Here is a 17,686-nt window from a genome sequence, read left to right as displayed (position 1 = left end):
AACTCGCAGAAGTGCTTATGATTCATACACCTTCAACGGTCTAAAAGGATTGAGGCCGGCTAGTATCAAGTGCACCCACCGGAAATAATTAATTTGTTTTGCAATGTCGTCACTCACTAGTCACTACACAAGTTGGTAACAGGGACAACATATATAAAATATATACGTATATAGTTGGCAAGATAAGACTAATCCAGCCACTTAATACTTATCTAGATTACTGTACTTAATCGAAAAAAACAATGCATATGCCCAGTTTCTTTGTTAGCTAATATTTTATTATTATCATGTCCTAAAATGAGAATCAAGTCGTTGTTTCCCATATGGTCATTAAGTTTAATGGTTAACTAAACGAATTCCACAACAGATATAAACTGAGAACTAAAATATTATAAAGTCGATGCAGATATGAAATTCTAGTGATATTTTCAGATCTGGATCTTGTTCATAAACTATAAAAGTTATTAACTTGTCATTTACTCTTTGTTTACTATGCTCCTACTGTATTATAAATTGCAAATCTCGACGTAATTTCGGGGTGAACTGTCTTCATTTTCTAATAAGTCTCCTGCCCAAGTCTCTTTAAATAATTACTGATTTGCTAAGATAAATAACAAGTTTGGCTACTGCCTCTGCACATACCGGAATATGCAAGCACCCGCTTTACGAAGATTTTTCCAACCAATTCACTATCGGTGAGTTTACAGCTTATACTTGGTTTCATTTGAATAATAACTCTTTTTCTTATTTCCATATAGACTCGACTTAAAATTACCTTAAATCATTTGGCAGATTGAGCGTTATATAGCATGGCGAGCATTACAGTTGCCTCCAATTCAATTGTCTTGGAAGTTCTTAACCAACATAACTATAAAGAATGGAGTTCTCGGGTTGAAACTTACTTGTTGGCCGAAGATCTTTGGGATGTCGTCAACATGAAACCTCCTGAACCAGAAGAGAGAGAAGTTGAATACAAGGCTTGGAAGACAAAGAATGCCAAGGCTTTACATGCAATTAAAATTTCTTGCGGGACTCAACCATTTTCTTTTATCAATGAAACCCGCACAGCCAAGATGGCCTGGGAGGTCTTGGAGAAACAGTTCAAATCACATGACACATTACGTTTAGAAAAAAAAGGTACGCTCCATGTTATAAACTACGTCATTAAATAAAAGATAAATAAATAAACTAGATCAGATTGTGATAAAGTTACAATAAAATAAAATAAAAACGGCATATAAGTTGTTGTAGTTTGATGTCTTTCATCTTTTCACTTTTAATTTGAAATGTTTTAAACTGAAAATGAAATGGTTCTCATAAAGGTTGCACACATCATAGACCCATTGGTATGCTTATCCTACCATTATCACCCCTGATTGTTGCTATATATTCACGTCCACGAAATATAAGAAATTAGAACAAATCCCAATTAAATTTTCTATTTGTCAGAGAGAGAAGAGAGAAACAGATATCTTTATACCAAAATCGATGATGCGAGGGAGGAGTTGACAACAGCTGATGAAGACTTGGAAATAAAATCTGGTGAAGGAGGTATGTTCTTTTTGTTTAATTAAGTAGATGAACAGTAGTGGGATAATGTTTTAATTAAGTTAAAATTGGTAGAATTAAAATAAAAGATGATTAATTATTAAAACCCATCTTGATTGGGATGCATGGCAGGAAATCAGAACAGTTCCAACTATCACTTCGACTCCAGCTATGAACCTTTCTTTGATTCTGTTGTGAATGGTGACTGGGATAATGCTAAGGAGTGCCTTGCTACATTACTACTTCCTAATGTACTAAGAGCAAGAAGTCCAGCAGCTAGAGGATCTACAGCTCTTCACATTGCAGCGAGGGAAGGGCATGTGCATATTGTAAAAGAGTTGGTGTTGTTGATGACTCAAGAAGATCTGGAAATAAGAGATGATAATGGTTGCACCGCTCTTCACATAGCAGTACAGAAGGAGAATGTGGACGCTGTGAAAGAGGTGGTGCCGTTGATGAGACAACAGGGCTTGGGAATAAAAAACAGAAATTATGGTGAAACTGCTCTTCATGTAGCAGCTGGGAGTGGGAATGTGAGTATTGCGAAAGAGTTGGGAGAGTTGATGAGGGAAGAAGATTTGGAAATAGGAAACTCCAACAATTGCCACGCTCTTCACATAGCACTCTTGAAAGGGCATGTGCATATTGGGAAAGAGTTGGTAGCATTGATGAGAAAAGAAGCTTTGGAAATAAATGATGGACAAGGCTATACTGCTTTAGGTCGTGCCATAAGGTTATGCCACCAGCGAGGAGACGAGTACAGTGAAGGAGCTGTGATCGAAATGATTAAACCCATGGTTGCAAAGAACCAGAAAATACTTGGCATTGTGGCTTCTCCCAATGACTACATTCCAGTTGTGGAGGCTTGCATGTTGTTAAAATTCCTATTGGGCCGCTATCTCTATTCCGTTACTCCACGGGAAGCTTTAATTCCGCCAAAGAACAGATGGCAAGGTGCTTCACTATTTGTGTTTTGTCTTGGAGCGAAGGAATTTGGTAAGAGTTAAATTCAAACATATTTAATCAATTACTTCTGAGTGGTGACTCCTTAAATATTTGATTGGTATGTATAATTTTCTTCATAACCTCCACTTCAGATATTCCGTGGGACTTACTTTCAAATTGCCCAAGGTTGGCCACGGTTGAAACTGTACATGGAGGCAATTCTCCGATCTTGGTATTGTCTCGTATGCACTCTGCATTCTTAAGTGGAATGCAACTCAAATTTTGGCAAAAATGGATCTATGAAAGTAAGTATCACATTTCTTCTCACTATATACTAAACAAACTAATTTCTATCTTTAATCCATAGGGTGCTTCTAGTTGGACCTCTAAATTTGCTATTTGGACCTCCTATATTTAGTACATCTCTAATTTACTTTTTAGAATACTTGAAAAGCTAAGTAGACCTCCTTATTTTTCCTAAAACACCCTTGAACATGAGATACAATAATTTGTTAATCTACTTTTTATCTCTATCTTCAACTACGAGAATAAGAATGAATCAAAATCACATGATATTGCTCTCTTATGAGTATGACTCTTCTCCACCAAAATTAATCAGAGGGTTGGTTCTTGATCTTGATATGTTGCTAGAATCCCTTTGAATTTGCTAAAGAAGGATTTCAAAGGTTTTGGGTTGGAAGATTGAGTAATAACTATATCATAATATTCAATTAATTTAGTTTAAGAAAATTTCAAATCAGATTGTTTTTTTTTTTTTTTTTTGAATCAAACCCAAATCGGGTGTTAGTTGCATTCATCACATGCCAAAATGGCCATTACATATCCTTCTGCTGCCTTCAACTAGACAGATCAAGAAGGTGTGGTAGTACCCACAGTGGTACGTAGAAATAGACACACTCATTATACATTTCAGATAGTAGAGATAGCGGAGATCCTCCTTTGGTACTACGCTAGAGGCGCTAGAAATCTAGGTTCCTAATACAAGGAATTTATGGAATTTAGACAAAACTAAAAACATAGGGTTGGGCTAAGGGCCTAAACCCTAGCCCAACATAGCAGCTACTGGACTAGGGTAAACCCCAGCCCATAAACTCAAGCCCAAATGGGATATCTATCAAGCAGAAGTCCACCCAAGGCCCAATAGCTTGGTCCGGTCCAGTCCACCTGCCAGCCAAGCTCTGTCCCCGTCGCACATACCAGCTAGCCAAAACTCCGTCCGCCGCCACGACCAGCCCCGTCTCGATCCGCGCCCCACGATCCACCGCCTACGACCCAAAACCGCGCCAGACACGCCGCCTCAGCCCACGCATCCCACCCTCGATCCGCGCCGCCACGAGCATACCGTCGACAACCCAAACCGCACGAGCCACGCCGCCTCGACCCACACCGCCACGGAGAGAAACCAACCCCGAGCCCACCACCACACAGCCAGATCGGTGGCGCCGTCATCATCAAGGTTCGATTGTCGGAACTGCTAGCACGACTACCACCTCTGATCACCATCCCAGCCAGACCATCCACAAGCCTCGAGCAAACCCCATCAGATGCATCCCTTGAGCAATAGCCCATCCAATACCCGTCCAGCAGCCAACCTCAATACGACGGCGAGGCCAGAGGCCAGCCGGTGCGTCCAGGCCCCGCCGGACGAGGATGATCTCCAGAAACCAAAAACCGGCCTTTAGAAGTAGGTAGAGAGAAAAACCCTAATTTTAATTTTTGTGCTGCCTTTTCTTTCAAATCAGATTGTTTTGAATTTACTTTTGTATTAAATGATGGGCTATGTATAGAAATTATTATTTTTACTTAGTTGTTTTAGGTAAATTATAAAACTATATAGTAATATAAGGAAATTCCAGAAAAAGAAAAAACCAATTTAATTGAATGTTATTATTTTATTTTTTTTTGAAAAGATTGAATGTTATATTTAGGGAGGTAAGAAAAATATATATATTTTTTTCTCACTCTGTCCTTATTTGTCTTTTCATATGACTTGACAAAGTCTATTAATAACTTAAAAAAGTTAGAGGTTCAAATATCAGATTTGGAGGTCCAACTAGAACCACCCTAATCCATATATTCTACATGGTACTAGTCAATGCATTTAGTCATATCCTTTTACTTTTAAAATTTTAAATTTTTTTTTTTTTTAAAATACAACTAAATTCATTTCTAGATCCATATGAATTAGAAAAGCACCATATTTATATATGTCATTGTTTTTATTTATTTTTTATTGTGCCACCAATTTTGAAAAATAGAGGTAGTGCGAGACTGAGAGGATAAATTGTAGACTTAAGCATCTCCAATGCACATAGGGTATTTCATTCGTACCTCCTAAATTGATAAGTAGACATCTCACATCTTTTGAAAAAATTTAGGGTGAGCTTTTTTCTCAAACTGCAACCCCTCTTCCTTTTCTCATTAGCATTACACACAAATATGTGCATAACAAAATGGAGGGCCGGGGGTGTGTTTTGCAAAAATGGTCTATTTTTAATTCTGACTTTATCCTTACAAAAAAATTGCAATTGTAGATCCCAACTTCCTCTCCCTTTTTCCCCTCCTTTCCTCTGTGACCTTGGCGTGATCGCTTCACTACTAGAGTCCCATCCAAAACTTCATGAGTTAATTACAATTTGTAATTGGGTTGATTGCAACAACCTGTAATTGGGTTGAAATGAGCAACAAAAATGATATATGTAGATGGTATTGGGTTGGAATTGTTTTTCTTCTCCTTCTTCTTCTATGTAGGTAGTTCATCTAGAAACAATTAGAAACAGTTATGGTGTGTTCGATTTCTTCAATTGACTTATACAACCATCCTTTTATTCTTACATAGGTTCAATAGTAGTGGGGGGACTTGGGAAATACTTAGAGCAAATCCAACAGTTTCCCTATAATTTTTGTATTATAGGGAAGCAAAAGTCAAAGCTTTAAGCAATTTTAATTTTATTCTCCAACTCCAACAGATTCCTTATTTTACAGCAATTTCTAAAATCTCCATAATTCTTTCTTAAATTTTAGAGATTGCTGTAAATTTAGGGAATTTTGCTTTCTCTTTCCTCACTATCCCTAAAATATGGATAGTATATGGAATCATTTGGAGCAAAAGAGGTTAATTTTTCCCTAAAATACAGAAAATTAAAATATAGGGAAACTGTTGGAATTGCTTAGATCTGTTAATGACCGGATTTTAATCCGGATCTGTCGTTATTGGACGAGTTTGGATTGAAAATTTGATCCGTCGATTCGGTAATGATCAGGATCCGTTAATCGGTATATTTAACGGATCAAACACGAATTTAGGTTGATCCGATCAGTTAATGATCCGGTTTTTTTTTATAATTATTTATTTATTTTTATTTTTTCACAAACACAATATTTTGCTTACCTTAGTGTATTGTTCTAAGGAGTATTTTGGTTATTTAATTCTAACATTCGTTTCATTTCAACATTTTATTGAAGTTTTATGAAGTATCATGATAAAAAGTTAATATTAATATTTAAAATTAAAAAATATTCTTTATAATAAACGGATCTGACTAGTGGACCGAATATCCATTAGTCCACCGGATAATTGGATGGGATCGGGTTGAACTTTGCTATTACTATACATATTCAGATTTAGGTCGATCCACTCCAAACCCAGTCCATTTACAGGTCTAGAAATACTATGTTCATTCTCTATTGAATTAATAGTCCTCTTTAGTCTTTACTCAATCTCTTTTGCGGATGAGGAGATGGTGATGGAAAAACAAGAAAAGGTCAAAAATGAAAATTCAATGTGTAAATTTAGAAGGAGATGTTCGAGTGCCAATTTTAGAGGTCTGAACAGAAGCCTTTATGCATATAATATAACTAAAAGTTTAAAATTATAATCTATGTTATGCAACAATTGGGGTAGACTCGGTTGACTCAGTTCGGTGAATTGATCGATATCGACAACCAAACTATGTTAATTTAACCAACGCGGTTTTGGTTTAAGTTCCAATCATTGGCGTTTCACAAAAGCTGAAGCTTGGGTTACAGATCTATCTAACAAGAAGATGGAATTTAGATATAGAGTAAATGTCACAAACAGTCCCTAAAATTTGGGTCATTCAACACTTTGGTTCCCAACATTCTAAAACTATCACATTGGTATCTCAAAATTAAATATCAACATACTTTTAGTACCCTCCATTAATAACACAGTTAGCTCCTCCATTTTTCTAAGGGTATTTTCATCTTGCCCTCTCCCTCTCCCAGCCACGAAACCCATTACTTTCTTGATCGAGATAATTAGTCACCAATCACTAACTAAAAATAAGAAAAATTCAAAGCATAAAAGTACTAGTATATGCAAAAGGAGAAGTATTTAGGATAACTATTATATAATTAGTTAACATGACAAACGAAGAGTACTAAAAGGGAAAGATGAAAATGCCCTTAGCAGAAAGGAGCTAACAATGTTACTAACGAAGAGTACTAGAAGTATGTTGGGAATTAATTTTGAAGTACCAATGTGATAGATTTAGAATGTCGGAAACCAACTGTTTGTGGTAAAAACTCTTTGATATATGTTGTTAAGCCTGTCAAAAGTTTTTTTTTGAGGAGGAGGAGGTAAGCCTGTCAAAAGTTGTTCAAAGAAGAAGATCATGGATCTGGCATATCCTTGAGATATGAACTGAGGATTCACACTGATACGGTCTACCACTCTACCTTAAATTGCCCAAAGGTTATAGAAAATTTGACGGTAAAAGTGATTAAGAGGAGGGTTTGTTACTGCTTGAAATACTTATTCAATGGTTTCGAAGGGAGATAGAGAGAGGTATGAGTTGCTCTTTTTTTTTTTTTTTTTTTTTGTTTCCGGGTAAATGAGTTCTGGGTTTGAATGTGGTTTGTTTATTAGTAGAGAAAGAAAATGATGATACTTGCCTTCTTGGGGTTGGGATGGCGAGCAGCATGCTAGTCTATAGTGGGACCATTAGATAACCGGTAGAAAATATAAATGTCAATTAAAATTTAAAAAAAAAAAATTAATAGGAAGTAGGCACATTCTATCTTCTAAAGTTGAGTGCGAGTTAAAAACAATAGCGCGTATGAATAGTGTGTATCTGGTATTCTGGTTTCACCCTTACAATCTGTGTTTGCTTTTACGGCTATGCCCTCACCTAGCTGTTCTATCTACTCGGCACTGCTTTGACCTGATCTGTTTTTTTGTTGGCTGCGACCGGTTTTCATCCTTCAGTTACCATTCGCAGGTTGATGGAGGCAGAAAGAGAGGGAAGAGTACTGGTGTAGTCTTTACTGTATTTATGTATCTGAGGTTCGCTTCAAGTAATTTTGGCTTTTTGCCGATTCACTGGCCAGGTCTGGTTTTGGTTTCCTCAAGGAGATTCGGGGCGGTATTGGATGGTTTGCGGTTTTTCAGTGCACAAAAGTCCACTTCCATGCAACATGTAGATCTTTTTTTTTTTGATCAGGTAGTTAGCTGTTAGAGGTATCCCAGCCCCAAAAGTCCACAAAAGTCCACTTCCATACACCCATGCAGTGGTATCCCAGCGCCAAGACACCTGCACCGACATTGCGGCGAAAGCCAGGCAAAGCCATACTAATTCATTGCACCACAGACGCACGAATCCAAAGGATCCCTCAAATCTTGAGTGAAATTCCTTTTTGTTATATTAGAGGGGAGTAACCATTGATCTAGTCTAATTTTAACCCAATTTCTCATTTTTGTTACAACTTAGACCAACTCCAATAACAAATTATGAGTAGGGTCCTTGACCCAAAGCACCAAATTAAGCTAAAATTATCTCACTTACCCCAGCAACAATTTTTTATTCCCACTAACCCATTTAACAGCTAAATGATAATTCTACCCTCAGATTAATTAGTAAACTACTTCATGCCATCATCTCTCTCTCTCTCTGCAACGTGCCCGTTGCCGCGCGCCACAGAGGCCGGACGAAGCCGCAGAGGTAGGAGACGACGCCGCAGAGGCAGGAGACTACCCCACAAAGGCCGGACTACGTCGCAGAAGCCGGAGACAATGCCGCAGATCGAGGACTCTGTTGAGATTGGACGGCAACGAGCACGGAGCGCTGAGTTGACTCGGCCAGGGATCGACCGCCACCGACGTCCTCAGGCCTTGGCATGTGCCGCAAATGCCTCCGTTTACAGCCCCGAGCTTCTGGTCGATTTCGGCTATCTAGGTTTTTTTTTTTTCCCGTCTGCGGCGCCGATCGGAGAAGCAGCATCCACTCCTGAAGACGACAAAGCAACTCTGGTCGGCCTACCTCGCCGGAGTCCAACACCTGGTAGGCGAGAAACGCGTCCGGTCTTGATGTGGGTGCCCAGATCATTTTTCTGGGTGCCCAAATCAGTTTATTTATTTATTTTTAAGTAAAATAAGGGGCAGAAGGAAAGAAAAAAAGAAAAAAAAATTGTTTTGAATGTCAATTAGGGGCCAATAGAGAGAAGTTAAATGTCTATTGGGGGGCAATAGACTTAAATTGATATAATCTCTTCATTTTTTTCTTTAATCAAAGTTTTATTTGTCTAATTTTAGGAAGATTAATTCTCATTCCGACTACCGAAAGTTCTATTGGGGGGTAATAGAGGTTTATTGCCCCTCTATTGGGAGGCAATAGACGTTTATTAGGGGGCAGTAGACTATTGGGCCCCAATAGACGTCTATTGGGGCAATAAACCTTTCCGGCGACCTATGAAATCTCCGACGACCTCTTTGGTTACCTCTGGAAAGGTTTTCAGAAAAGTCCGGTGGGGGGCGGTCGGTGACCGGAATCTGACGACCGGTGATGGGGCTCTGGTGAAGTCTCCTATGGTTTCTCTCTCTTCCATTTTCTCTCTTTCTCTCTAAGTAACACATGGATGAGGGTAAAATGGTATTAAAAAAAAATAAAAAAAATAAATAAAAACTTTATGGGGTATCAGGGAAGACTTCCTCAGAGTGTTTTGGGTAAGGGAGAATTAAAAAAACTTAATGGGGTAAGTGGGAAAAAAATCTCTAGAAATTGGGTAAATGGACAAAAACCCTTATGAGTAAATTAATCGCAATAAGTGAGTAAATTAATTTTGGATGCTACACAACATGTGTCTGCTATACTAATTTGAGAGAATATCACAAATGGTAACTCAACTTTTACCTATTCGACATTTTGGTCACTCACCTTTTAAATATATCACTTTGGTCACTCAACTTTAACTCTGTTATTCACTTTAGTCACTTTATTAATATTTTTCATTAAAAAAAAATTATTTGCCACAATATTAATGATATTTTCGTCCAACCAATTGTGAAAAATTGAAAAAACTGTATTAGAATTATTAGGAAAAGTGATTAAAGTGAGATAAAATGCCCTTTGGGTGACTAAAGTGATTGACAGAGTAATAGTTGAATGACCAAAGTGATATATTTGAAAATTGAGTGACCATTTGTGAAATTCTCCTATACTAATTTACTAATTGTTAATAGTAAAAAAAAAAAAAAAAAAAAGGCTCTCAGGCTCTCGCCCTCGTTGCAGGGGGTTAAGATTGCATGCAAACTCTAGCCACCATGGCCTGGGACTCCACCACCGGTACATAGTGCTGACAGTAAGCAGACAATCTTCATTTACCTCTCGCTGCCTTAGCGCAATAATCCAACGCCTCTTTACACCAAAGGAATCCTCGGCTTTCCCCTTCAATACATCTCACCAGGCTGAACTCGAAGTGGCTGATGGTGTCACTGCAGCCGGCCTCTCAAGATGGCAATCAAAGGTGGAATCAGGTCGGATGCGACCAAGGCGAGGGCCCTTAAAGGCTCCTGACAATCGCAGAGCAGTGGAGAACAGGCGGATCTGGATTGTATTTGATACGGGCTGGAAGCATAGGGAGGCGATCCAATCTGCGGGTGTGGGAGATGTAGTGCACCGAATTACAAGTGTGGCGGCGATGTTAGTTGAACGTCGAACTTGAGGCGCGGGTTTCTAATGGCTACTGGTGGCAAGAATAAAGGAGGAGATCGATGGAAAGATGGCGCTGATGATAGCAGCGGTGACAAATGTCGGGAATGGAGTGCCCTTTTCTATTTGAGTCTGCAAATCAATTTGGGGTCCCAATTCAGTTTCAGTGTCCAAACCATTTTGGGTGATCAGACCAATTTGGGTGCCCAGAGTAATCTGGACGCCTAATCATATGAGAACTTGGAAGTGGGTTCAAATTCGGGTTGTATGCTGGACTAGGTTGATGGGCTTCTACTCTATCAGGTTTCGCTAGCTTATGGGATCCGAGTGGAAAGTTGGTCAAGTTCCTCATTGGAAAGTTACGTTATGTTTTGTACTTTGCCTATTTACTATGCTTTACGTTCATATTGTTATAGGCTTGCTTAGAATAAGTGAGCATCGAATATTGAATGAATAGACCTATTTTTATGTATTATCGTTGTATCACCACAACTTCTTATATGTCTATACTGATGGCAGCAGAAGGGTATGTAATTGTCATTTTGGCTTGAGGCTAGGACTAGTTCCTTTTAGTTTTGATAACGCTCTAGAAGGTATTCTGGATGTGTTAGATATGATTGTAATCATTTTCATTGAGCTTATTCTATATGGTTATTTTGGTTCAAAAGAAAAATAGTGTAAAAAAAAAAATTCAGAACTAATTGTGCTTCTACGTGTTTTTTAAATAGGTATAAATATACAAGCTCCCGCTATTTTTGATATTCATGATCTTTCTATACCTATTTCAATCTCAGAAGATGATGGAGGTACTCAAAGGGATGTCGTTGTCTCAGGTAAGTTGCATATATAAGTGTTATATATATACTCTAATTTGTTAGTTGTTTGTTATTCAAATTTGCTGCTCAATTGTCAAGAGAGACTCCAATTCTGCTGTTAGATTTAAAAATTTTATTAGTGTCACTATGCGTGTGAAATGTTGCCCTCGCTCGGGCAAAATGTCCGTGCCCTTTCTTTGTCTCAATGAATCGTTTTAATCTCTGACATGCTAAATATTGTTAGAGAAATGAATATTCAAATACAAATGGGAGAAAATTTATATAACTGATTAAAAATATAAAAAGTGGACAAGTGAATGTGAGACATTGAGATTATAAATATACTTATATCATCTCTAAACTGTAGTGAATTATATCATGAAAAATGAGGCAACTCATCTACTTCCTTGCCTTTCACATCTCTTTCTCCTCTAGAAGAAAGAAATTCTTCCATTTTTTTTTTTTGGCAGTGGAAGGATAACCTTTATTGAATAAGCAAAACTTTACAAACAGAAATAAAAGACACAAAGAAACAGAACAAGATAAACACCAAACAAAACATGGTAGCAAACCCTCCAAGGGAGGAAAGCACAACACGTGCCAAAACTACCGCACGTCTAAACTTCAGGTGACACAGAGACGTCACCCAATTTGCCGGAATCCCGAAGAACTCCCAAAACTTCCCAGCGCAAGAACACCACAGCAAGTTCAGCTCAATTGCAGACCCAACGGAGAAGGAAAAAGCTTGTGCCGACATCGCCACAAACTGATCCACCGCGTGACACAGAGACGTCACGAAAACTGCAACCAATAGCTTTGAACAAACCATATCCCGTTCAGACTCCGACAAACAAATCTCAAAACCATACAAAACATCCTTTAACATCATCAGTAGATTGCCCAGCAAATCCTTGCCAGACAGAACAGTAACCAAAGAAAACATAAAAAAGAAAGAGGAATCCAGAAAGGCAGCAGCGGAATCGCTGACGTGCCTTAGTAAGACAAACGATACAACACCGATAACGGAGTACCGAATCGGCGAACTTTCGTTGAAAAAACTGATTGGTGAGGAAGATGTGCACCTAAAGTGTGAGGAATCTGAGATTTGAAAATTAGGAGAAAGATAGGGATAGGTAATCTGAGATCGAAAGGTTAGGAAGATATGGGTGATGGGAGAGAGGAAGGAAAGCGAAGGAGAAACAAACCTGCCACCGCCGGGGCAGAGATCGACCACGAAAGCGGGTCGGGAAGGGTACAATCCCAGCAAGTTCAAACTCAGGAACAACTCTTGCAAACCCAACAAGAATTGGCAATGTTAAAGCAAATGATACAATCCCAGCAATCTACTCCACCTTCACAACAATCTTCTCAGCCTTTGCAGCAACCATCCTTCCAGATGCGTTCTTATCCTCAAATGTACTGGCCTCAACCGCAGATCTATCCTCAAATGCCTTATCAGCCTCAACATGCTTATCCTACCACTGGACTAACTGGATTGCTTATGGGAGATACAAGTGTCCAAGAAACTGATTTGTTGAACCAGCTTAGAGCTTCATCGAATCAAAGCTCTCGTGGATCTGAGCAATAGACTTTTATTATTTCCCTTATTGATCATTAGATGCTAATTGATAGGCATTTGACTAGATGAATTGATATGCATTTGATAGGTATTTTGTAGACTTGTAGACTTGATTTTAAGTTGCATCAGTAAAGATTTGTTGAACAGGAAATAAATTTATATTTTATTTTGTTGCCCAGAAAAAATTTATATATATAATTTATATATGTCGTTAGTTTTCTTTCCAATGCCAATCGAACTGGTGTACTGGTGATTAATAATAGATGGATTCTATTATTAATAATATCAAATATCCTAATAAAAAATATATTAAATAAAATATTTCTTCTGTCTCTAAAAGTAATAGAGACACCTTAAATTGTCATAGGCAGTTATTGTCCATGTGGCAGTGAATAAGTAATAGAGACGGAACTTTTTATCTAAGTGTCTCTAATAGGTTTTAGAGACGCAACCTATAGGGACGAAAGTCTAATTTGTCACTCCTTCTATTAGAGACAAATTTAAGTATATTTTAGTCACTAATATATTTCTAGAGACGTTTTGTGGCTGTCTCTAAAGCCTATATTTGGTGTAGTGGGTTTTCAATTACGGAGGGATTTGAGGAAAAGGAAGAGAGAAGCGAGAGCCTCTCTCTCCTAAAACTTTGGGTACTCGAAATTGAAAAATACTTATTCTGAAGAGTGATAATTTGATCATGACATTTTGATACCACGATGAGTACCCATTTGTTATCTTAATCCTAATGGCAATTTAGTCTCAGAAATAGTTTATTAAACTTCTCTGTTTATTTTGTTTACATATATTATTTCATAGCATATATGTATAACAGTTTTTAAAGAATTTTTACCAACATATTGGAATTTGCAATGCAGCTGTGAGTTTACATAAAAGGCTCGTTAAAAGCCTCCTTGATGTTTTGGGTATGCTACATGCCTACACTCACATTGTTTATTTTTTATCTAAATTTAAATTTTGCTTGTTAGTTAGTTAACATTGTTTTCAATGTCAACCTAGGAATCAATCGCATATATGAAATGAAATTGATCCATGTTCGGATGTTTGAATTTATACGTTGCATGGGTGAAGCCACAAGAAATAGGGATGATCTTACACTTGTGCAACTTAATTTGATGAAGAAATCAATCTTCGAAGCTATAGAACGGGGGGATCTTGAGTTTATCACTCGTATTTGTAAAGCAAATGCAGAACTTGTGAACATCTTGGATGAAAAAGGAAGAAGCATATTTCATTTCGCCATTGAATGTCGTCAAGAAGAAATTTATTCTCTTATCTACGGTCTTGGGGAAGAAAAGAGAAATCTATATGGAATTAACACAGCGTGCTTTAAAAATAGTATGCTACATGCTGCAGGGAATTTATCTCCCTTTTCACAGTCTAATCATATTCAAGGTGCAAGTTTGCAAATGCAAAGAGAATTGCAATGGTTTAAGGTTAGAATTTCTATATATACATATATTTATAGGTACTTATATATGCATTTAATATACGTGTGTGTGTAGCCCTACTCATCTAAGGGAAAGTTTTTAAAGGGACTGTGAGGGACAAGTGAATCTGACAACTGAACAAATACACAGTTTTAAGTTATTACAATTTCATGTTTTAAATTTAACACATATGGTTGAGATGCATTTGTCCCTCACAATCTCTTAAAACTGTCTCTTAGGTGAACAAGATTGTGTGTATATATATATATATATATATATATATATATATATATCCTTCAAAAGAGTTTCCTCATCCCGAACAATTAACAATATAACTTATTTAGGTTTCTTTTGAACAATTAGCCTTGCCAAAAAAAAAACTAATCGGAGATTGTGTACTTATAAATACAGTCCGTCATATAAACCTGAAATCATGAATAAAGTAATTAATCAAATTGATTCTGAATAAGCTATATACAAAATTAGCCATTTGACTAATTACTTTAAAATTAGACATGAGTTTATTTCAACATTGATTTTCTAATTTTAGACATGACGTTTTATTCCTACATTTATTGTCTAATTCTATTTGATTTTGATAATAGGATTTTGACATAAATTAAGAAAAATAATATCACTCAATGCATGATGAGTTTGGAAGCGAGTTAGTTTTCAACAAATCTCAGTCCAAGGTAAAAAAAACCCTGGGAGAGTTTTTCTCTCAATCTAGTCTTCAACGGCGCCCTAGCCTCCTTCTATCGCTCTCTTCTCGACTTCTCTCCATCCAATGGCTTCCGATCCATTGATGCTATCACAACAAGTTTCGCTGCTTTCCTTGCCATCGCTAAAGGAGGCAGCGCTCCTGACCTAGGAAAGATTGGTGGTGGCCTAGTTCGCAGGTCCTCCCAACCTTTCCTAATTGGAAAACCTCTGACCCACAAGCCGGTTGATCCTAAGGCATAATTTAGGGTTCAGGAACGGGCTTGAGATTTATTCTTGTTCTCCTTTGAATTCGTGCGTGATCGCAACAAGGTACTCCGAGGTGGGGGTTGGTGTTTTGATCAAGCCCTGGTTTGCTTTGAAGAGTATGATGGCGTTAAACCTCTTCATGAAGATCCTGCAGCTATTGGTACTGTTTCTAGCCCTAGAGACAAGGGCAAAGGAAAGTTTTAAACTTTCCTGGTCTTCTTGCCTAATACTAGAAGTATGGTCTTCTACTACTTTCATCTTAGTTTCTCTAGTTGTACATCAATTGAGGTCTCTAGGCGACTAGGTTACTATTCAAAGGGAGGTCAGTAGTCAGGATTTTGTTTTTTTTGTTATTAGGCTCAATAAGTGAGTGTATGTGTTAACAGTGAGGGTCACCTGTCTTTTGCTTGACAGCTTGTGCCATTTATGATTTTGGTATGAGACAACATCTGATGTACGTGTCTTCTGGCCATGGATAAGTAATGAAATTATTTATTCCTAAAAAAAATAAGATAATAAGATTTTGACATAGCATAGCATCACTAAAGAAAAGTATTATAATACGCGATGCTATGCTATGTCAAAGTCCCTTTATCAAAATCAAATAAAATTAGAAAATAAATGTTGGCATAAACTCTTGTCTCATGGTCAAATTCGACATCCTAAATTATTGATTAGAAAATTAACATCCTTTTAGAACTATTTTTAAGTATCAATCTTTTCCTCCTTTTTTTTTATTATCAAATAAAGAACTCATATACAATAACTAGTCTATTGTGAGTCAAACTCATGACCTCCGGTCTCACTTATAATTTAAAGGGGAGATTTATGCCACTATACCAAATGGTACTGGGCTTTTCCTCACTTTTTGTTGGGAAAAATTTCTAAATTTAGTTTTATACTTTTATGATCATTATTTAATAGTGTTTATTTTATTTTATTTCATATTGTCAATGTAATGGTGTTTATTATGATTTTAACTATTAAAAAAAATACTGTTAATTGGATGAAGTCTTCTTTCTTTTCTTTAATCTTTCAGTAAACAGTTAATTGAATTATGAATCAAAAAATTAATGGCCAATGTTGATATATACACTTAGGTTAAGAAACCTGGAACTAGTATCTCAAGCTGCGTTTAGGTTAAGAAACTAGGAACTAGGTGCATCCAATTTCCTATCATTAACACAATTCCCCGAGAAAGCACAGGGCGGCTAGGGTTCTTTTGGTAAGCTTGGAGGGCTGTTGGCCTTGTCGATGAGCGGTGAGTGCGGCCGGGCGGAGAATTTTTGATAGGGTCATTTTTCGGTCCTTGCTGTGGTGGCGTGGCTTGGACCCTGTCGAGATTGCAAGTTGTTTGGTGGTGCTGCGTCTTAAGATCATTTGGAGGCCCTGTCGGGGGAAAACTAGTGGTACTGGCACTCTTTTCCCTTTGATCGGTGGCAGTTGGTAGGATGGAGTTGAGGTGGGATTTTAACGGGCTCTATTCCGATCTAGTATGGGTGCTTCAGAACCATGTGGGGAAGGGGTGTTTGGGTGAGGTGGCGCTTCTTGTCGGTATGCTGGCGATGATAGCGGGGTGGTGGGTCGTCCAGTGTCCACTAGTGGTGGTAGCTAGTGTCTCAAAAATGAGATGAAGGCGTGGTGGCTGCTTTAGTTTGGAGTTTTGGCTAGGGTTTGAGCGTTCTTGGGTCCGGGCTTTGCTCTGGGCCCAAACTTTATTATGTTTTGTAATTTTAATTTGTCTAATAATACTCCACATTTTTCTGATGGGTGTAGTGGGCCTTGGCCCTGTATACCTTGTTCTTTTAGATGTTACAATGTTTAGTCCAATGGCCAATATTAATGCACACCAAAAAGGCCTATAGGCGAGTGTACTGGTTTTTTTGGTTGCATTTTGTAGCTTCCTTGTGATCAAGGCGTAGTAGTCTACACTAGTAGTCATTTTTAAATATGCAGTTAGTCCACTACTTGAGCAGGGAATGTAATGGGTGATCTTTGACCTTGCATGGGTCGTATGATCTTTTGATCACATGAATATATCTATTCCCCTCAAAAAAGAAACCAGGAACTAGTATCTCAAGACGGTTCCATACCTAAAAAAATACCAATCATTACAAATTAATATTAAGCTCGCTTCATGCAAGCTTATCTAAGGAAAAACTACTGTGCTCTCAAAGGACAAATCAATAACTACCTCTCCTATCTAAGTTCCCAGTTGTGGCAGAAGAAGAAACATCATAGCTAGCTTATATATAGAAGCAATTTTTGCAAAAATTGACTTGAATTACTTGAAGAAAATAAATTATATTTAGCATGTTTCTTTCCCATAAGGTCAAAACTCGTAACATCAACAAGGGTCGCAAATCTTTTGAAGCAAGTCAACCTTAGCCTTCAATGGCACCACTATTATGTCTG

General features: G+C 37.6%; 1 protein-coding gene across 3 annotated transcripts in view; it reads left to right on the top strand.

Annotated features, from left to right (window-relative positions):
- Positions 1–467: 467 nt before the first annotated feature.
- Positions 468–17,686, top strand: part of LOC133742164 (uncharacterized) — a 28,051-nt gene continuing 10,832 nt past the window's right edge. The window contains exons 1-8 of one of the 3 annotated variants that reach the window (XM_062169846.1): positions 468–695; positions 793–1,137; positions 1,450–1,551; positions 1,681–2,544; positions 2,646–2,798; positions 11,192–11,296; positions 13,730–13,777; positions 13,872–14,308. In XM_062169846.1, coding sequence (XP_062025830.1) covers positions 810–1,137; positions 1,450–1,551; positions 1,681–2,544; positions 2,646–2,798; positions 11,192–11,296; positions 13,730–13,777; positions 13,872–14,308 — 2,037 coding nt within the window. In that variant the 5' untranslated portion in view covers positions 468–695; positions 793–809. The remainder of the gene's footprint in view (positions 696–792; positions 1,138–1,449; positions 1,552–1,680; positions 2,545–2,645; positions 2,799–11,191; positions 11,297–13,729; positions 13,778–13,871; positions 14,309–17,686) is intronic. The other 2 variants (XM_062169845.1, XM_062169844.1) reach the window with 2 other exon arrangements.

The sequence above is a fragment of the Rosa rugosa genome, chromosome 4, assembly GCF_958449725.1.
Source record: "Rosa rugosa chromosome 4, drRosRugo1.1, whole genome shotgun sequence".
NCBI lineage: Eukaryota > Viridiplantae > Streptophyta > Magnoliopsida > Rosales > Rosaceae > Rosa > Rosa rugosa.
Note: the sequence above shows the minus strand (reverse complement) of the source record. Positions and strands in the feature narration are given on the sequence as shown.